This window comes from Leucoraja erinacea, chromosome 4 (genome assembly GCF_028641065.1).
Source record: "Leucoraja erinacea ecotype New England chromosome 4, Leri_hhj_1, whole genome shotgun sequence".
In the NCBI taxonomy this organism is placed as follows: Eukaryota; Metazoa; Chordata; class Chondrichthyes; order Rajiformes; family Rajidae; genus Leucoraja; species Leucoraja erinaceus.
This window is the reverse complement of record NC_073380.1, coordinates 64353933-64376364: the sequence shown is the minus strand read 5'-3', so window position 1 is coordinate 64376364 and position 22432 is coordinate 64353933. Positions and strand designations below refer to the sequence as shown.

Below are 22432 nucleotides of genomic sequence, written 5' to 3'. Positions count from 1 at the left end.
CCCCCCCCGCCCCCCCCACACACACACCCCAACAAAAAATAACAAAAACTACATAAAAACACAGACAGAAAATAATAAAACGCGGACAGACTGCAGAGGCCGCTGCTGACCAGAGTCGCGCCGCCCACTCACAGTATGGTCTTCACGAGGTCATAGGAGGTCGTAGGTAGGTCGTGATGCTAGTCGTAGGTACTCTTGGCATCAAGTAGGTCAGGGCGTTTTTTCAACATGATGAAAAATGTCCACAAGTAAAAAAAGGTCGTGAATTTGGTTGTGAAAGTGGGACAGGCTCTTTATAGTTAATAGCAAGGGAAATTACACTTTTTTTTAAAGAATGCCCTTTCCAATCGTACATATTTCTGAAACACAGACTATCCTACCTGCTCAGTATTCAAATAAATCACTTTTTTTTACACCTGTTTAACTAAAGACTCAAAAGAACTGGAAGTCCACTAGAGATCCATTATAAGCATCATAGGTTGAGATAGAATATTCAACATTTTATAGCTATTTGATTAAATTCTTGAAGAAAGCACTAGAATAAGTGTGTAATTATTAATGCATACAAAACTGCTTCCATTTAAAATTTCCATTTCCAATGGTTGGCATCTCGGAATAATTCTCTGATCGAAGATAGTTGAAAATAACTTAGCTCTTGTTTCTGCAATGTGAGTATTGAGCTAAATGTTCTCACAGTTGAACTCAGAAAATGCATCATAGCGGGTCCACTTGGGAGGCTACGGGGAAGAATTTGAATTTGCTATCACTAAAAATATTATGATAAAAAGCTTTGAAAATTGTGCAGATTATTTCACATTTCCCAATATCATTTTCTGCATGCTCAGAATTTGCATTTCATTCAACATTATATGCAATCAAAAATTGGCAAGGCTTGAGATTTACGAATACAGTAATATTTGTACAATAATAAATATTGATGCATAGAGAAATTAATATATATTTGTGACTGGAACACTGCATTACCCGTGCATCAAACATACAACCACTTGATGTCCATTATCTAAATGGCAAGAAGTTCAATGTCAGCTGAAATTTGGGAGGTCATATATAAAGTGAAAGTATATAGTAAATGGCGAGACACTTAACAGCAATTGATGTGCAGCGGGATATTGGGATATAAGTTCACAACTATCTGCAAACCATGAAAACAGCAATACAAGTAGGTAGAGTAGTAAAGAAGTATTACAACATAGTTACCTTCATGGTAAGATAGTTTCTCACAGAGAGTGGTGAGTCTGTGGAATTCTCTGCCTCAGAGGGCGGTGGAGGCAGGTTCTCTGGATGCTTTCAAGAGAGAGCTAGGTTGGGCTCTTAAAAATAGTGGAGTCAGGGGATATGGGGAGAAGGCAGGAACAGGGTACTGATTGGGGATGATCAGCCATGATTACGTTGAATGGTGGTGCTGACTCGAAGGGCCAAATGGCCTAATCCTTCACCTATTGTCTATTGCCTATTGTCTATTGATTCAATGATATATATAAATGACCTAGACAAAAATGTAGATAGAAACATAGAAACATAGAAAATAGGTGCAGGAGTAGGCCATTTGGCCCTTTGAGCCTGCACCGCCATTCAATATGATCATGGCTGATCATCCAACTCAGTATCCCGTACCTGGTATTGGGCACAGAGTCAGGAAGTCATGATGCAGCTCTGCAGGACTTTGTTGAGCCCACATTTGGAATATTTCATGCAGTTCTGGTCGCCCCATTACAGGAAAGATATGGAAGCTTCAGAGAGGGTGCAGAGGAGGTTTGTCAGTATCCTGCCTGGATTAGAGGGTTTCAATAACAGGGAAAGGTTGGATAGACTTGGATTGGTTTCTCTGGAACATCAGAGGTCGGTAGTAGACTTGATAGAACTATATACAATTATGAGAGACATAGATAGTGTAGACAGTCAGAACCCTTTTCCCAGGGTGGAAATCTCCAACAGTAAATTGCATAACTAGCTGCAAGGAGAGAGGGGGAAAGTTTAATGGAGATGTGCAGGGCAAGTCTTTTACACAGAGAAGCATGGGTGCCTGGAACGCATTGCCAGGGATGGTGATGGAGGCAGATGCGATATAATAAGCTATCAGTTTATTTTGCGATCTACCAGTGCCGTGCATTGGGAAAGTTCAATGTCAGCTTTTCCCATTATTATTTTTGTCATCATCAAACAACATAATCAAACCAAGGTATTGTTATAGCTAAAGATTTTCATCAAGGATAATGGCTCAATGATCTTATTTTAAATGCATTGTGCATCATTTTCAAAAGCATCTAACAGCTCGATGCTATAAAGGTGGCTTGCATGCACTAGTTGCATTCCAGCTATTTCAGTCCTTATTGGTTAAAACTAAAAAAATTCAAACCCAAACAGTAATTCACGATAATATTCATATTGTGTGCTGACAATAATTTTTTTTTTAAGTTTAACTGCAGGTTGTGTATTGACATTAGTTTTTAAATCCATTTCTCAGCTCCTTAATGATTCATAAGAAAAGCAGGGAGATTATTAGGGACAACCAACTTGTTCAGTGTGAGTTTGAGACTGGACGTCCTCTGCATAAAACAAATTAATTAGCAAGATTAAATAGAAGGCTGACAATTAATTGAACTTGCTTTAGTTTTATTACTTTAAGTCATGACGCATTCATCATAAATATTATTTGACAAAATTCCAGACAACAGACCAGTGGCTATTTGTAATAAATATTCATCTCGAATGCAATCCATCGTATTATTTCAATATTCTAAAATAACGTTTGAAAATGGAGCGAAGCAGAAAAACCTGGTTAATATTTGGATGTGGTTTTATCATCAGAGCTTAGCTTTTAGCATTTGTTTTTGCTATTATTGACTTACTATCCAGCTGAAAACTACTTGGAAATATAGCTTGTTTATTTAACATAATTAAATTGACATTCTCTTGTTTCAACTAATCTCCACTTTGTGCTGGCACCAGGAAGAGCTGTGATAATAAACCAGATTAGCTTTCTGAATGCAGTGTTTTAGTTGGGATCAATGCGGTCACAAAACTTTCAAAATGCTTTCAGTTCATAAGATAATTGTTTGGGGACCCAATAAACTGCAGAAGGCCACTGAGCTCCTCCTGACACAACTGCTGATTTCCTCCAGCAGTTTGCTGGGGTTTGGTTCCTTGGCAAATTTGTTTTCCGTGCTACAAAAACATTCATTTTAATACACACAGTATTTGCCTCATTCCAAAATAATTTAATAATTTCAGGAAAAACCTGAGGTAGATTCTAAAATGCAGCAAATAAATAGTTGACATTTTTAATTTATCATCCAACTTGGCCATGCGAATCATACCTTCAGCATCAAAATTATTCTTCAGTGAATTAGAAATCTGTCATTCCTCCAGTATGTTTTCAGTGCACCGTCACAGCTTATATTGAGGCAGGTTTGTGTCCCCTATAAAATGAAATGGTTACTCCTCCCAAGGCAATTAATTAAAAAGCTGAACATTAAAAAATAATATAGTCTTAGCTCATTGCTGCTGGACCTACGACAATGCATCAAGGGGTCACAACAATTCTCTGTGAGTTTCTGCACAGAACATGTCCCCAGTGACTCATCTATCATTCACTTTCCATCTGAAAATGATTCCCAATCTGGAAGATGGATTATAGGTAAAGTGACAATGGGGTGACTGGTTAAATCGAAGCTTCAATGTCAATCTAGCAAAATCTTGCCTCACAAATCACTAGACAGCTTCTGAGGCCATTTTTGAATAGTTACTTTTACATTCTTCGATAAAAAATAAAAAATGGTGGAATCCCGCAGCAGCACAGGCTACAAAGCGAAACAGCGCTAACATTTCAGGTCAAAGAGCCTTCTTCAGAAATTTATTAATTTCTAAAATGAATGCATGTGAGACTGCAGATGCTGGAATCTTGGACTAAAAGCAAAGTGTTAGAGGAACTCAGTGGGTCAGGCAGCATCTGTGCAGGGAAGTGGATAGGCAGACCTGGAAAATTCTTCAAAGTGATGTAGTAGAGGGGGGACAGCGGGTGGGGAGAGGGGAGGGGAAGGGGTGAGGCAAGAACAAGTAATATGTACATTTAGGTGAAGAGGGTTTGACTGACGGATCAGTCAAGTGGGGAAGAGATGGAGGGCAATAGTAACTAAAGCTGGAGATGATGTGGAGCAGTCAAAAGGGTGCAGAGAGTGGAATCTGATAAAGACGGAAGATGGGGAAAGAAATGATGAACCAGAGGGAGTGATGGTGGGTGGAAGGGGATGGCGGCGGTGGGGGGAAGAAAAATGGGGGACCAGGACTAGGGACGGATAGTAGATGAGCGGATAGAGGAGGGGAATGGAACTGGATGAAGGTGTTGAGGTGTATGGAATGAAAGTTGTGGAGGAAGTGGGGCGATTGGGTAATTGGGAAGGGAGTGGTTACCTGAAGTTGGAGAACAATGTTCATACCATTGGATTGTTAGCTACCAAAGTAGAATATGTGGGGCTGCTTTTCTAGTTTGTGTGTGGCCTTACTTTGTCAGTGGAGGAGGCTGAGGACATAGAGGTTGTTACCGGAATGGGAATGGGAATTAAAATATCCAGCAATTGGGAATCTAGCAGGCCCTGGTGGACAGAGCGGAAATATTCAGAAAAATGTTAACTAGTCTATGCTTGGCCTCATCAATGTGAAGAAGGCCACGCCAAGGGCACCAAACACAATAGATGATAACAAGTTTTATTTGCACCTCCTCCAACCTCATGGAGTATATTGGAAGTGGCATTTACAAAGTTTGGCTCATATATTTGTCTGATGGAGTTTATAAAATTTAGTGACAACTGTTCTGTGAGCTGTTTTAAGGTATGCACTTTAGGCATGTGTGGTTATCATTAATGGCATTTTATGCAGGCTTGGTCTCATTTTATAAATGTGGCTGAAATTCCTGGTGAACGTTGCAATAAAAGTAGCGCAGTATATTTTTAAGTTCAGTCACTGAGAGGTTTCTTCAATAAAAATTTACCACGTTTTGTACATATCTTCTTAAGAACCCCTCTTCAGAAGTGTTCCTTCCATTATGCTTTTGAATTCTTTAAACTCCTTCGATATTTCCTGTTACTAATCTCTCTTTCATCTTGGGGATACGTTCTGTTACTTCCTAGATTCACCCTCCTTCTTTTCAATATCCCTTTGGGAAAGTTTGGTTTCTACCCCTTCCACTACACGGAAACAAACATAATCAAAATGATATATGACCTTATTATTGATTGCTGCAGAAGCACACAATCACTTCTTACCTTCCTTCTGGCATCAGTTTGTTTTATCTTGTGACTGTTGACTGCACTCACATAAAGTGTCTTCAATTTTATCTTTCTGCCATTTCTCCATTCTAACACCACCTGGAGGTATACTTTTATGGTCGTATTTCTATCACATTTTGATTGATTGGTTATCAGAACTAGTTTTCCTATCCTTCATTAAATGCTTGCTTTCACTCTTAACTTTCTTAACTTCCCCTCACCTTAACTCTTTGCTCGAGTATTTAGTTTGAAAGGAAAATAATAAAACTGCATATGACGAAATAAAAACAGAAAAGCTTGATGCAGCAGGTCAAAGAGAAACAGAATTATCATTTATAGTTCAAGTAGACCCTATGTTGAAACATTTTTCCAACATTTTTTCTATTTAGTTTGAAGTTTATCTACAAACAAGTTTTCTTGATTTGCTAGGACATTAGTCCCAGCAAGGTTCATGTGAAGAAACAAAGAACTGTGGATTAGACCAAAGATATACACAAATCTGAAACGTATTTTCAGAAAATTGGGAGTCTGAGAGCAACACTATTAGTTCTGAGAGGTAGTAAAAACCAATTAATAGAGGCAAAGAGAGGGCATGAGAAAGGATTGGTGGCCAATGTGAAATCTATTCCAAATATGTTTTGCGGTGGCGCAACAATTGATAAGGTTTTAAGATAGATTGGACCAAGCAGAAACTAAAAATGAACGTTACTCATGAAGGCAGAGATAAATTAATATTTTACATCAAATTTTCTTGAGCAAGACAGTTGAGATTCTGGATGACTAAACTTTGTGAAAGAGAAGGTGTTAGAATGGCATTTTAATTGGACAAATTACCAGTTCCAGATGGGATGCACTCTGAAGGAACCAACTGAAGAAATTGATAAAACCTTAACCTTAATCTTCCTAACGTATATAGATTCAGGTGTGGTACCTGAGGACTATAAAATGACAAATGTTACACCATTGATTAAAATAACACTGTTGAGAAACACCCTGTTACTACATGGCAAGCAGCTTAACCTCAGAGTTGGAAAACATTTGAGAATTAGGGGCAACTGTTCTTCATTGAATATGCTGATAACTTGGACTTGGTTATACAGAACACAATTTACAAGTTTGCAGATGACACAAAACCTGGAAGTGTAATGAACAGTTGGGAGGATGGCTATGGATGGTTATGGATTTAAGGAAGATGTAGATATGTTGGTAGAATGGAAGGAAAGGTTGTAAAATGAAACCTAGTGCTGAGAAATGCAAAGTGTAACATTTTGATAGGAAGGAAAGGAAAAAATAAACTACTGAAAGGAGTATTAGTACTGAGAGATTTGAGTTAAATGCACTTAATTTATTGTAAGTTACAAACGAGATTGAGAAAGTAGTTAGAACAACATGCAGGATCCTTACTTATAAGTAAAGACACAGAGTACAAGAACACAGTGCCCTGTCCCACGATGCGAGTCCACCCACGAGTGATCCCGAAAATCACACTCGTGGTTTCCTACGAGATTCCAAGTTTATGTTCACAAGTTTAAACGAGTTCCCATGTGTATGTCTAAGTTTGCCGTTTACTTCTCATTTCTGCGATGCACCAAGTTCCTCTCCTGAGTTACTCTTGAGCCAACAACGTCTACCGACGTGTGGAAAAATCATCACATGGTAAAAATGATGTCATGCAGTTTGTTTTTTTTCACTATAAAAAGCCTCCCATGTTTAAATTTCTCAGGGTTACAGAATCAAGGGATATGGGGAAAAAGCAGAAACGGGGTACTGATTTTGGATGATCAGCCATGATCATATTGAATGGCAATGCTAGCTCGAAGGGCCAAATCGCCTGCTCCTGCACCTATTTGCTATGTGTTTATACCTTTTAAATTTTTTAAAATGCGTTTCAGGATTTCCAATATCCCTTTCCCTGTATTTCTCTTGGGCTTTTCCTCTCTTTTCCCAACTCCTATCTCCTCCATCTGCCAGTCTATCTGAGTGTAGATATGAAGTTCTTCTTGGCTGTCTATCTGTATGTGTGGACTTTCCATTAAAAGTCATCCATGATCATTATCTTGCAATCCTTCAGGTGTTTTTGCCACTCATTTCTCATCGAGTCATGGGTTCATGCAACACAGAAATAGGCTCCTCCGCCCACCATGTCCATTCCAACCATAGCCTTCCTGACCGTTATTCGAGTTCTGGCCCATATACTTTGTAAACCTGCCTCCGTCACGTTCTCAGATTATGACTACAGTATTTACTGGGTTGAGAAAAAAATCATCAGATGCCCTCTATTCCGCCTGCTGCTCAAGTTAAATCTATGCCCTTTGATGCGTTCAATTAATCTGATTATTGTCTGTCCTCATTCATTTCATTATACGTTCACTTGAGCAGCGTGTGTCACTGCTCCAGGGACCTAGGTTCGATTCTAACCTCCGGTACTATTTTATGGAGTTTTCCCTAAGTGCTCCCTTCGCTCCCCACACACGCTTTATTGTATGAATGCTCCCCGCAACGCCTGCTGTGTTGTATGAAGGACTGTTTCCTTCCCCCGATGTGTCGGTGAGTGGTCGAATGGGGCTCAGGTGGGAAATTGATGTGAATGCGGGCAGAAATGAGTTTGAGGTAAATGAGTGTTTGACGGCTGGCTCAGTGGGCCAAGGGCCTGTTTCTGCTCTTTGGGACATTTTCACCAGGTGTGTGCGCTGCCATATGCGAAGCTTCGCTATTTGTAAAGGTTTTTTGTCTAATGTACTTTTGTAAACTCACTGAATCCGAGTGTTGGGGGTTTTTTAATTTGTAAGCTGATGGTTAGTACATTTCTCACCCCTGTTTATTCATCACTCTGCAGACTGTATTTTGGGGATCTTGCCTCACACCTGTATCAGTGGCCATGTTATCATATCCTGCACTGCTTTATCCGTGACTGCAGATGGTAGTGCATTGTTCACATAAAGGCGATTTATTTTTAAGAGAGGGTGTGGATCATTTCATTTTCAAATAATCTTATTCTAACAAGAGATGGACACAAAAAGCTGGAGTAACTCAGTAGGTCAGACGGCATCTCCGGAGAAAAGGAATAGGCGACGCATCAGGTCAAGTCTCTTTTTTCAACGATGCTGCATGACCCACTGACTACTCCAGCTTTTTGTGCCTGTCTTCGGTGTAAATCGCCATCTGCAGTTCCTTCCTACACTTATTCAAACAGGAATGCACTCACTCACCTTTTTTTACTCACTTTTTTTTCTCTGTCCAGCTGCCGAGTTAACTCAACGGGTCACGCAACATTTCTGGATAAAAGGAATTGGTGCCGTTTGAAGGAAGGAAGTTTGGAAGGAAGGAATTGCAGATGCTTTTCACACAGAGAGTGGTGAATCTCTGGAACTCTCTGCCACAGAGGGTAGTTGAGGCCAGTTCATTGGCTATATTTAAGAGGGAGTTAGATGTGGCCCTTGTGGCTAAGGGGATCAGGGGGTATGGAGAGAAGGCAGGTACGGGATACTGAGTTGGATGATCAACCATGATCTTATTGAATGGCGGTAAAGGCTCGAAGGGCCGAATGGCCTACTCCTGCACCTAATTTCTATGTTTCTATGTTTCTATGTTGCATTGAAAAGAATTGTAAAAGCTCTTGCAGCCTACATGATCCTGTAGCACAGCTTGAGAAAATAATAGATGGAGTCGATGCGGAGTTGATGTTTCAACTAGTGGGAGAGTCTAGGACCAGAAGGCACAGCCTCAGAATAAAAGAACGTACCTTTAGAAAGGAGATGAGGTGGAATTTCTTTAGTCAGAGGGGGATGAATCTGTGGAAATTATTGTTGTGGAGAAACAACAAAGTTTAAGAGGATATCTCGCAGAGGTATTTATAATTATGATGGATATAGGGAGAAGCCAATGCAGAGAGATCATTCCAATTGGCAAAAGAATGTTAAGAAATAAAATGTAGGTGATTGTCAAAAGAACAAGATGTGACATGAGGGAAAACATTTTTATTCAGCGAGTGGTTGGGCTCAGAATATACTGCCACAGGAAGCAGTGCAGACAGACTCAATTGGGACATTTAAAAGAGAGTTATATTATTACTTTAGTTTATTGGCATGTGTACCGATGTACAGTGAAAAGCTTTTGGTGCGTGTTAACCAGTCAACAGAAAGACAATGCATGATTACAATCGGAGATAGATACAAAATGCAGGAGGAACTCAGCAGGATAGGCAGTATCTCTGGAGAGAAGGAATGGGTGACGTTTCGGGTCGAGACCCTTCTTCAGACTAATCAGAATCCACATGGGTCGCCTTTCAAATTCCAATTCCAGAAATACTCAGTCTGAAGAAAGGTCTCGACCCGAAACGTCACCCATTCCTTTGCTCGAGAGATGCTGCCTGTCCCACTGAGTTACACCAGCATTTTGTGTCTTCAATTAAATCTTCAATTTAAACCAGCATCTGCAGTTCCTTCCTACACATGATTACAATTGATCCATTTACAGTGTATAGATCCATGATAAGGGAATAACGTTTAGTGCAGTAAAGCCAGCAAAGTCCAATCAAGGATTGTCCGAGGGTCAACAAGGGGGTAGATAGTAGTTCAGCACTGCTCTCTGAAAATGAATTGTTAGATCACTGTAAAAATTTCCATTAAGATCTGACTAATCTTCAACATGTCACTTCTGGCACTCAGGCCAAACCCATGAGTTTTCACACAGAGAGTGGTGAATCTCTGGAATGCTCTGCCACAGAGGGTAGTTGAGGCCAGTTCATTGGCTATATTTAAGAGGGAGTTAGATGTTGCCCTTGTGGCTAAGGGGATCAGGGGGTATGGAGAGAAGGCAGGTACGGGATACTGAGTTGGATGATCAGCCATGATCATATTGAATGGCGGTGCAGGCTCGAAGGGCCGAATGGCCTACTCCTGCACCTAATTTCTATGTTTCTATGTTTCTATGCTAGTTTAAACCAAAGATAGACACAAAATGCTCGAGTAACTCCACGGGCCAGGCAACCTCTCTTGAGAAAAGGAGTAGGTAATGTTTCGGGACGGGACCCTTCTTCAGGCTAAGACCCAGCCTGAAGACCGCTCTCGACCCGAAACATCACCTATTTCTTTTCTCCATAGATGCTGCCTGACCAGCTGAGTTAGTCCATCATTTTATGTCTATCTTTGGTATAAACTAATATCTGCAATTCCTTCCTTCAAACTTTTAGAGCAGTTTGTTTCAAGAAACAATCCTTCAAAAATTGCTCAAACTTGTTGCATTTGCCTCTTTAACTTGAACCACATTAAGGTTGCATCTGAGAAAGGCTTTACTCGTTTTCCAAAGAAAACCAGGACAACTCAATGAAGCTGCATCAACTCAACATTATCCTGCATTGAATGTTTGGTTTGATTGAGCTGCATCACTAACTAATCCATGCCCTTCCCTTGGAGTTAGTAATACTAAAAGCCATACTGTGCTAAGGCAACGGGTGTCCATTTGAACTACATTTGTTCAAGGTCTGGCATCAATCATAGGAAGGCATTACTCACTGAAAATGAATTGTTAGATCACTGTAAAATTTTCCATTAAGATCTGACTAATCTTCAACATGTCACTTCTGGCACTCAGGCCAAACCCATGAGTTTTCACACAGAGAGTGGTGAATCTCTGGAACGCTCTGCCACAGAGGGTAGTTGAGGCCAGTTCATTGGCTATATTTAAGAGGGAGTTAGATGTTGCCCTTGTGGCTAAGGGGATCAGGGGGTATGGAGAGAAGGCAGGTACGGGATACTGAGTTGGATGATCAGCCATGATCATATTGAATGGCGGTGCAGGCTCGAAGGGCCGAATGGCCTACTCCTGCACCTAATTTCTATGTTTCTATGTTTCTATGAGTTAATACGGTAAACTCACGAGTCACTACGTTAAACTCACGGGCTACCACGGTATTACAACAAGTTTAAAGGTATCAAAATTTTCTTTCAAGAGTATATTTGACTCGTGGAAATCTTTCAACATGTTGAAAAATTTTCACGAGTTAACACGTTTCCCGAGTACTTGCGTTACGAGTCGCTAAGTTACGTCCGCGAGCTCCGACGTTCCCACTACGTTCATCCTACGTGATTACCACAAGTTTGATTTGCTTTGCACCATGGGACAGGAGTTTAATGAACATTGACAACATATTGTTTGGGTGCCACACTATCAGATAGATTAATAACTTCAGAGTGAGTGTAGAACAGATTTAATAAAATGAGTCTCGAGATGAGGGACTTAATTTATGTGGATAGACTCAGGAAATTGGGGTTCTTCTTGGAACAACAAAGTTTAAGAGGATATCTCGCAGAGGTATTTATAATTATGATGGATATAGGAAGAAGCCAATGCAGAGAGATCATTCCAATTGGCAAAAGAATGTTAAGAAATAAAATGTAGGTGATTGTCAAAAGAACAAGATGTAACATGAGGGAAAACATTTTTATTCAACGAGTGGTTGGGCTCAGAATATACTGCCACAGGAAGCAGTGCAGACAGACTCAATTGGGACATTTAAAAGAGAGTTATATTATTACTTTAGTTTATTGGCATGTGTACCGAGGTACAGTGAAAAGCTTTTGGTGCGTGTTAACCAGTCAACAGAAAGACAATACATGATTACAATCGGAGATAGATACAAAATGCTGGAGGAACTCAGCAGGATAGGCAGTATCTCTGGAGAGAAGGAATGGGTGACGTTTCGGGTCGAGACCCTTCTTCAGACTAATCAGAATCCACATGGGTCGCCTTTCAAATTCCAATTCCAGAAATACTCAGTCTGAAGAAAGGTCTCGACCCGAAACGTCACCCATTCCTTTGCTCGAGAGATGCTGCCTGTCCCACTGAGTTACACCAGCATTTTGTGTCTTCAATTAAATCTTCAATTTAAACCAGCATCTGCAGTTCCTTCCTACACATGATTACAATTGATCCATTTACAGTGTATAGATCCATGATAAGGGAATAACGTTTAGTGCAGTAAAGCCAGCAAAGTCCAATCAAGGATTGTCCGAGGGTCAACAAGGGGGTAGATAGTAGTTCAGCACTGCTCTCTGAAAATGAATTGTTAGATCACTGTAAAATTTTCTATTAAGATCTGACTAATCTTCAACATGTCACTTCTGGCACTCAGGCCAAACCCATGAGTTTTCACACAGAGAGTGGTGAATCTCTGGAATGCTCTGCCACAGAGGGTAGTTGAGGCCAGTTCATTGGCTATATTTAAGAGGGAGTTAGATGTTGCCCTTGTGGCTAAGGGGATCAGGGGGTATGGAGAGAAGGCAGGTACGGGATACTGATTGGATGATCAGCCATGATCATATTGAATGGCGGTGCAGGCTCGAAGGGCCGAATGGCCTACTCCTGCACCTAATTTCTATGTTTCTATGTTTCTATGAGTTAATACGGTAAACTCACGAGTCACTACGTTAAACTCACGGGCTACCACGGTATTACAACAAGTTTAAAGGTATCAAAATTTTCTTTCAAGAATATATTTGACTCGTGGAAATCTTTCAACATGTTGAAAAATTTTCACGAGTTAACACGTTTCCCGAGTACTTGCGTTACGAGTCGCTAAGTTACGTCCACGAGCTCCGACGTTCCCACTACGTTCATCCTACGTGATTACCACAAGTTTGATTTGCTTTGCACCATGGGACAGGAGTTTAATGAACATTGACAACATATTGTTTGGGTGCCACACTATCAGATAGATTAATAACTTCAGAGTGAGTGTAGAACAGATTTAATAAAATGAGTCTCGAGATGAGGGACTTAATTTATGTGGATAGACTCAGGAAATTGGGGTTCTTCTTGGAACAACAAAGTTTAAGAGGATATCTCGCAGAGGTATTTATAATTATGATGGATATAGGGAGAAGCCAATGCAGAGAGATCATTCCAATTGGCAAAAGAATGTTAAGAAATAAAATGTAGGTGATTGTCAAAAGAACAAGATGTAACATGAGGGAAAACATTTTTATTCAGCGAGTGGTTGGGCTCAGAATATACTGCCACAGGAAGCAGTGCAGACAGACTCAATTGGGACATTTAAAAGAGAGTTATATTATTACTTTAGTTTATTGGCATGTGTACCGAGGTACAGTGAAAAGCTTTTGGTGCGTGTTAACCAGTCAACAGAAAGACAATACATGATTACAATCGGAGATAGATACAAAATGCTGGAGGAACTCAGCAGGATAGGCAGTATCTCTGGAGAGAAGGAATGGGTGACGTTTCGGGTCGAGACCCTTCTTCAGACTAATCAGAATCCACATGGGTCGCCTTTCAAATTCCAATTCCAGAAATACTCAGTCTGAAGAAAGGTCTCGACCCGAAACGTCACCCATTCCTTTGCTCGAGAGATGCTGCCTGTCCCACTGAGTTACACCAGCATTTTGTGTCTTCAATTAAATCTTCAATTTAAACCAGCATCTGCAGTTCCTTCCTACACATGATTACAATTGATCCATTTACAGTGTATAGATCCATGATAAGGGAATAACGTTTAGTGCAGTAAAGCCAGCAAAGTCCAATCAAGGATTGTCCGAGGGTCAACAAGGGGGTAGATAGTAGTTCAGCACTGCTCTCTGAAAATGAATTGTTAGATCACTGTAAAATTTTCTATTAAGATCTGACTAATCTTCAACATGTCACTTCTGGCACTCAGGCCAAACCCATGAGTTTTCACACAGAGAGTGGCGAATCTCTGGAATGCTCTGCCACAGAGGGTAGTTGAGGCCAGTTCATTGGCTATATTTAAGAGGGAGTTAGATGTTGCCCTTGTGGCTAAGGGGATCAGGGGGTATGGAGAGAAGGCAGGTACGGGATACTGAGTTGGATGATCAGCCATGATCATATTGAATGACGGTGCAGGCTCGAAGGGCCGAATGGCCTACTCCTGCACTTAATTTCTATGTTTCTATGTTTCTATGAGTTAATACGGTAAACTCACGAGTCACTACGTTAAACTCACGGGCTACCACGGTATTACAACAAGTTTAAAGGTATCAAAATTTTCTTTCAAGAATATATTTGACTCGTGGAAATCTTTCAACATGTTGAAAAATTTTCACGAGTTAACACGTTTCCCGAGTACTTGCGTTACGAGTCGCTAAGTTACGTCCACGAGCTCCGACGTTCCCACTACGTTCATCCTACGTGATTACCACAAGTTTGATTTGCTTTGCACCATGGGACAGGAGTTTAATGAACATTGACAACATATTGTTTGGGTGCCACACTATCAGATAGATTAATAACTTCAGAGTGAGTGTAGAACAGATTTAATAAAATGAGCCTCGAGATGAGGGACTTAATTTATGTGGATAGACTCAGGAAATTGGGGTTCTTCTTGGAACAACAAAGTTTAAGAGGATATCTCGCAGAGGTATTTATAATTATGATGGATATAGGGAGAAGCCAATGCAGAGAGATCATTCCAATTGGCAAAAGAATGTTAAGAAATAAAATGTAGGTGATTGTCAAAAGAACAAGATGTAACATGAGGGAAAACATTTTTATTCAGCGAGTGGTTGGGCTCAGAATATACTGCCACAGGAAGCAGTGCAGACAGACTCAATTGGGACATTTAAAAGAGAGTTATATTATTAGTTTAGTTTATTGGCATGTGTACCGAGGTACAGTGAAAAGCTTTTGGTGCGTGTTAACCAGTCATTAGAAAGACAATACATGATTACAATCAGAGATAGATACAAAATGCTGGAGGAACTCAGCAGGATAGGCAGTATCTCTGGAGAGAAGGAATGGGTGACGTTTCGGGTCGAGACCCTTCTTCAGACTAATCAGAATCTACATGGGTCGCCTTTCAAATTCCAATTCCAGAAATACTCAGTCTGAAGAAAGGTCTCGACCCGAAACGTCACCCATTCCTTTGCTCGAGAGATGCTGCCTGTCCCACTGAGTTACACCAGCATTTTGTGTCTTCAATTAAATCTTCAATTTAAACCAGCATCTGCAGTTCCTTCCTACACATGATTACAATTGATCCATTTACAGTGTATAGATCCATGATAAGGGAATAACGTTTAGTGCAGTAAAGCCAGCAAAGTCCAATCAAGGATTGTCCGAGGGTCAACAAGGGGGTAGATAGTAGTTCAGCACTGCTCTCTGGTTTTGGTAGGATGATCCAGTTGCCTGATAACAGCCGGGAAGAAACTGGCCCCGAAACTGGTGGTGTGCCTTTTCATACTTCTATCCCTTTTACCTAATGGGAGGGAGTGACAAGGGTGCGACTCATCCTTGATTATGCTGCTGGCCTTACCGAGACAGCATGAGGTATAAATGGAATCAATAGAAGGGAGGCTGGTTTGTGTGATGGTCTGGGCTATGTCCAATTCACTGCAATTTCTTGCGGTCTTGGATGGAGCTGTTCCCAAACCAAGCTGCGATGCATCCTGATAAAATTCTTTCTATGGTGCATCTGTGGAAGATGGTGAGATTTGTTGGGGACATGCCGAACTTCCTAAGCCTTCTATGAGCATGGAAAGGTTTGCAGGGTGATGGAGAGATGGTGTAGAGTGGAGTTAGCAGGATTTATTTTACTTAAGGCAAATATGGAATTAGTGTGTAGAGTAGCCTTCTTTCATGCTGCAATAATTCAGCGATTCTGTGAACATCATTTTGCAAGATATCTCATCAAAATGTTGGGAGTGTGGAGACACAATAGACAGCTGATGCTGGAATCATGAGCTAAACACAAAATGTTGGAGTAATGCCCCTGTCCCACGTAGGAAACCTGAACAGAAACCTATGGAGACTTTGTGCCCCACCCAAGGTTTCCGTGCGGTTCCCAGAGGTTGCAGTTGGTTGCCGGAGGTTGCAGGTAGTGGAAGCAGGTAGGGAGACTGACAAAAACCTCCGGGAACCACACGGAAACCTTGGGTGGGGCGCAAAGTCTCCAGAGGTTTCCGTTCAGGTTTCCTTAGTGGGACAGGGGCATAACTTAGAGGATCAGGCAGCTGAAGAAGGAACCTGACCCCCATAACGTTCCTTGTCCATTCCCTCACAAATCTAGACTGAGCTGCTGTGCTCTTGGCACTTTGTGTTCTGCTGAGAATAATTTCACTTGTTATTGTTAAAATTCTTGACAAAATAACCTGCTTCTGAAAAGATTAACTAATAATTTTTAGTGTTCTCCGTTTTTTTCCAGCATTAAGAACGTGTTAATGTGCGTGCAAAAGAAATTAAACTGCTTGAAGGAAACTGCTTAATTGCTAAGGAATGATGGAAAATATTTTAGCGAGAGGACAGAAAAAGACTTGTTTTTATTCATCAATACAAAATATGGATGAATTAACTTCACAGAAGAATATTAACATATTTAAGGTAAATGTGTTAACTAGTTAAAATATGATTTATTTTTGCTGAAGTAAATCAGATATATTCCTGCAATACTCCAGATTTAATCTCAACAAATGTTTAAATCTCACCGAGGAGAAAAGGTTTTAGCTCTTTTTGTGCAAGTAGGTAATTAATAAGTGTAATTTTATCTCTTAGCTAGTTGACAGTGGTGATATAACACTGATTGAAAAGTTAATGGAAGAAGACCATGACTGCCTGAGCAGAATGGATGAAGATAAATCAAGCCCATTGCATCATGCTGCAGGAGCAGGTCACCTTAATATCTTAACATTGATCATCGAACATGCTAACTTTGAAAGTAAGTGGTCATTGTGTGATAATAGATAAAACGAAAGAGGCATAGCTTACATGACAATGCAAAAGAATGTATAATGGAGATATTTTAACATTAACACCTTTTGCTGGGGATGCATTTTTAGCCATTTAAGATCTTAAATTACACAATGTCAAATATGAAAAGGACAACTGAACCATTGGAACAGAATCCTTACTTAAATTGTAATTTACTGTCGGTTACTCGGGGCATCAAGTAAGTCGGGATGATAAAAAATGTCCATGAGTAAAAAAATAGCCCCGAGTACCTACGACTGGCATAAGGAACCGCTATGATATATCCACAAACTCCTACGGCTTCCTACGGACTCGTTATGAACATTCTGCGAGTTTGAAAACTCGGGAGAATTTGTGAATAACGCGGGAGAATTTGTGAATAACTCAGGAAAGTGGAACAGGCCCTTTACTCTGTCCAAACGTTACAACAAATCTGGCAACGGGCAGTATTGTGGCTTGCATAATCCAAGAAAAACCAAAGTTATAGTTTGCTTTTTCCTCTGTGCCTGGGAACTGAACATGAATAATAATAATATATATTTGTTTGGCACTTTTCATACAATTGAATGCAACCCAAAGTGCTTTCCACAATAACACAGGTCTAAACAAAATACAAAGGACATAGACAAAACACTGAGGTCAAATACAGAGTCCTATATAATATATGAGCACATAAGCTGCTGAATGGATATGCTGAGATAAATACAAGAGAATAAAGGTAATTTTTACAATGTCATCAGAAGAAGTAAAGTCAGTTAAAAGCTTGATTAAAAAGATAAGTTTTTAGCTGCCGTTTAAAAATGTCAATTGAGTGGGCGCCTCTCATAGCCCTGGGTAGGATATTATACAGCTTGGGGGTGTAATTGAAAAAGGCTGCTTCACCAATTTTCTTATTACTGCGGCATTGCAAAAATAGTAACCAAAAGGACACCCGTGGTGTCCAGTTCCATAATTTGCCGAGCCATAATTTGGATATCCAGTATTAAAATGAGTGCTGCACATTGAGACCAGCTGGCCCTCACCCCTTTTCTGCTTCAGAATATACTAACCTCATCAGTCCAGTGAATCAACTGCTGGGGAAAATTTTAAAGCAGAAAAAGATAAATAAAGATAGCTGGCATTGTTGTATTTTAATCTACAGAGGCCAGTGATCAGCAGGATGAGTTATTCACAACAGCCAAGGCCATTCCTGACAATGGTGCTGCATTGTAAAAGTGACACCACCTATTTTCAGTTAATGTATTTACATTAACTTTGTGTTGATGGAACACTAGTTTCGCTCACTTCAGTAAGGTCATAAGCCTATCGTCATGTTGTGTGTGTGCACTCATGTTTGTAATCTATGGAGTTTATAGGCTGTGGCATCAGAAATGTGTCTAGAAATCAGTTTTTGTGACCCGTCACCAAACTACATGAAATTTTCCACAATTTAGATGAAATATAATTGAGAAGGATGTCATAACTCGTCATTGCCGAAAGTTGCACATTAATTAATTAAACTAATTAGAAAATGAGATCGGGAAAGTAAGCGCCATCTATGGCCAATGCCCATATTACATGATGGGCAGCCTATTTCCATGTTGCAGTCCATTTAAACTATATATTATTATACCTATATATATTCTAGATAGTAATATAGGTATAATAATATAATATATAAATAAAATAATATAATAATAATTTAATAATATAATATATTATTATACCTAGATCTATTTCAGATATCATATAGGTATAATAATATTATATATAGGTATAATAATATAATATATTATTATACCTATATCTAATCCAGATAGCAATATAGGTATAATAATATAATATATTATTTAAAAAACATGATATAAATAACACTTGGAACTGTGTGCAGTTCTGGTCACTGCACTATAAGAAATATGTAATAATAATAATTCATAAATTCAGACTTTAGATCTTACCTTTCAGTTTGAGGTGATTCACAAAGTTTCACAACTTTGTGCTCAGCAGGGACTTTGCTTTCAAGACCTTCTTCCACTTCTATCCACTTAGCTGCACGTTTTTTAGACTTCTTAATGCTTTTCTCACTAAATTCAATTACCCTGCTGCAAGTTTCCACGACAAAGAACCTTCATCGGAATCTCCAGCAAAACAGGCATCAGTGAAGCCCTCTCAGCTATGTTGTGTGCTAGACTGAAACAAAGCGCGTGATTGGCCAACTGGCAGACAACTCAATGTTAAACGTGCTTTGATTGGACTAAAAATACCCAAAATTTTTCCGGTTTTTCTCTAATTTAATAAAAAAATGTGCAAGTCTTGTTCTTGACGAGTTTCAGGGGTGATTTATATAATTTTTTTACCAATAAGTGAAAATTTCATGTAGTTTGGTGACTTGGGTCATGAAACACTGGAATAAAGCTCCTCGGCCCACAGCCTATTACCTCTGACATTCAGTGCACTCTAAATTGAATTCAGTTCTTATGTTCATGGCATTACCTACTGAAGTCAGTTCAAGATATTAACAACACTGAGTACAAAGACGGCAATGGGAACATAGACAATAGAACAGTACAGGAAAAGGAACAGGCCCTTCGCTCCACAATGACTGTTGCGAACATGATGCCATTTCTTCCAACATTCATTGTGACTTTGATTCATGGATGTAATACATGCAAAATATATTTGCTCGAAAACGTTGTGCCGCAAGAATATATGAATTATAGGTGCACCCAGATGTGTGTTTTGGAGTGGGATTGCAGTGGTACACAAATTACCTTTTCAGTGATGGGTCTCCTGTTCAGGGTCTACAGCAAGGGGGTTACACATTTACAAAATTGAAAAGATGCTGCCTGTGATTGGGACTGAGCTTGGTATTGGCAGTGGAGAGGGCAGCCTGCAGCCGTGGCCTTGGTTTGGGGGCACTTCTGATGTTGTTTGGGAGAATTTGGGCCAATGCTCAGGAGAGTGGAGTTTGGGAGGATAGGACGTTTAGATGGCACGGGATGGGAATGCAGGCCATGGGGATTGGATCCAGGGTGAGTTGGAGTGACAGAGGGTGCATAGGTGCATGAATATGCAGGGAGTAAACAATGCAGATCACGTGCAAGTAATTGCAATTAGTTTAATTTGGCATCATGTGCAGCACAGCTATTATGGACCGAATGGTTTATTCCTGTGCTTTACTATATTCTATTTCCACTGTTGTGAGAACAGAGAGGAATTTTCTCTCACCATATTGCATGAATATGATTTTCGAAAATAATTTCAGCTGAACACCTTAGTAACAGATTGAAAATAATATCCACTATATAATCGGACACAGAAGCTCTCCGCTACTTATCATTGTCATACTGATGGAGTGATATAGATATTATCTAGCCTATTTCAAATATTCATTAATTATGGAGACAACAGCATTTGTGGCACCTTCAATAAGTGAGGAATGATACTTGGCTGTTTTCAAGGAAGTTTATTACAACCTAATATGCGAGAACACAATTGTATCTTTATTTTGAAAATGGCAATAAAGACAATCCTTGTGTCAAAGAGCAACAGCTTTATTCAAAATGATACAGATAATTTACCATCTAATCACAGAATTTCACTAGCCCGCTGAACATCCAGTTTATCCTGCATGAAAATTGAACTGAAGAGGACTTATTCTCAGAAAAGTAGCCCAATTATTGTATTAATTAATGCTCCTTAAAGGGAGATCACTGAGCTGTATATTTTGTGTGGCATTTATACTTTGCTTCAATCTCCATCAATCTGGACGTCAACAGCGACCAAAATTATGGGGTTTTAAATTCATACACTTAATAAATTCACAAACCATTTGGCCTACCTTGTTCACATTAGCAAGAAAGCATCCTTTCATATTAATCCTACCTCCAACCATTTGTTCCAACGCCCGATTAAACTACTCGTTCATCCACTTCTTAAATGTTTTTAGCATCCTGACTCCAACCACTCTCTTGGGCAGTGCAGTCCAGATACTTGCCACTTTCCAAGTGTAAAAGATTTCCATCAGAACCAATGTAAATCTCTTCCCTCTTACACAAATGTCCTCTGTTTTACCTATCACTGACATGTAGAAAGGTTTCATGCCATTTTCCATATTCATACCCTCGTAATTTTAGATACCTCAGTTATGTCTCCTCATCATGGCTCTCTCTGATTATCCAGGTGATTGTTACTTCTCCCTTGCAATTTTTCCTAATATCTTTCCCACCATTGAACAAGCTAACAGGTTTATGTCGGAGTTTTGATTAAATTTTAAATCATAAGCTTTTATCCAAATCATTTGTTTATTATGTTACATAAAATCTTTTTTTAATTTGTAAATTGGACAGAGTTTAGAATATAAAACTTAAGCATTGGTTAAAAAGTTATTCCTTACTATCAGATTAATAACAGTAACCTTTGATTAGTATAGGTAAGAACAGGTTTAGCACAAAAAATAAATATTATTAGTCAATACTTCTCGTCAATCACCTGTAGGTGATTCAATTTAAAAAAACTGAAAATGTTTGAAAAATAAATGCAGATCCTTGTATTAGTTTCATATGTGTATGGTGTAGGGGTTTCATTTCCCTTTACTCAACTTTGGGCCCAACTGCCCGAGTTATTCTCTCCCTTGTCGGAGGGTCAAACGGCCACCACTCCACTCGAGCGGTTTCCAAGAGAGAGAATACAACAAAAGGGATTCCCCTAGGTTCTAGACCTCGGAATTATGGTGGGATATGATAAAAGGTTGAATTGACCAGAGTGTGCTGATGAGAGAAAACAGAAACAAAGATGGACTCAAAGCATGTCTAAAATTTACAGGCTTTATTAAACAATGAGAAATCGAATCTCACCAACACTACATAATATGTGGCTAAACTTATGCTTTAAACTAAGCCTATGGACGAAAAACTACCAGGCACGTCGTAAAACTTACTTTACACAATTTTACTTGCAAGTATACTCCCCCTTTCCCTTTCTCCTCTCAACTATCCTATTTCGGGAACTTCACCAGGTCACCGGGATACTTACAGCTAGGTCGGTCGGTTGGGCTCACGAGCCGTCCAGCAGAGCAGAAAGAGAGCGAGTTCTGGCTTGACTCCGGCTTTTATACCTGAGTTTCCTTTGAAACCCCAGGTGGTCCTCTGCATAAAAGGGTTCTTTTGATGATTCCCAGTTTCGATCTGGCATGAACAATAGGCTTCCGATGATAAGGAGTTTGCTGATGTCATGATCCCTCAGCCTGATCGTTATCCCATCGCCTACATGGGCTCCCATTGTCCTGATGGATGGGTCATCCGTGATGGTGATTGTGCTTGCTGCTGGCCTGTTTACCACCGTCTGCTGAGGCTTGGTACCTTCCTTTGTGTTTCCAAGATAATCTCGTTATCTCCGTCTCAGCCTTTCCTGCCCACACCATTTGCACAGTTGTGTGATGCCCAAATCCACAG

General features: G+C 39.8%; 1 protein-coding gene across 1 annotated transcript in view; it reads left to right on the top strand.

Moving 5' to 3' along the window:
* LOC129696502 (transient receptor potential cation channel subfamily A member 1-like) overlaps positions 1-22432 on the top strand; it is a 100634-nt gene that overhangs the window by 1996 nt on the left and 76206 nt on the right. The window contains exons 2-3 of the mRNA XM_055634477.1: positions 16459-16634; positions 16806-16968. Of these exons, the coding sequence (XP_055490452.1) occupies positions 16530-16634; positions 16806-16968 (268 nt within the window). The 5' untranslated portion in view covers positions 16459-16529. The remainder of the gene's footprint in view (positions 1-16458; positions 16635-16805; positions 16969-22432) is intronic.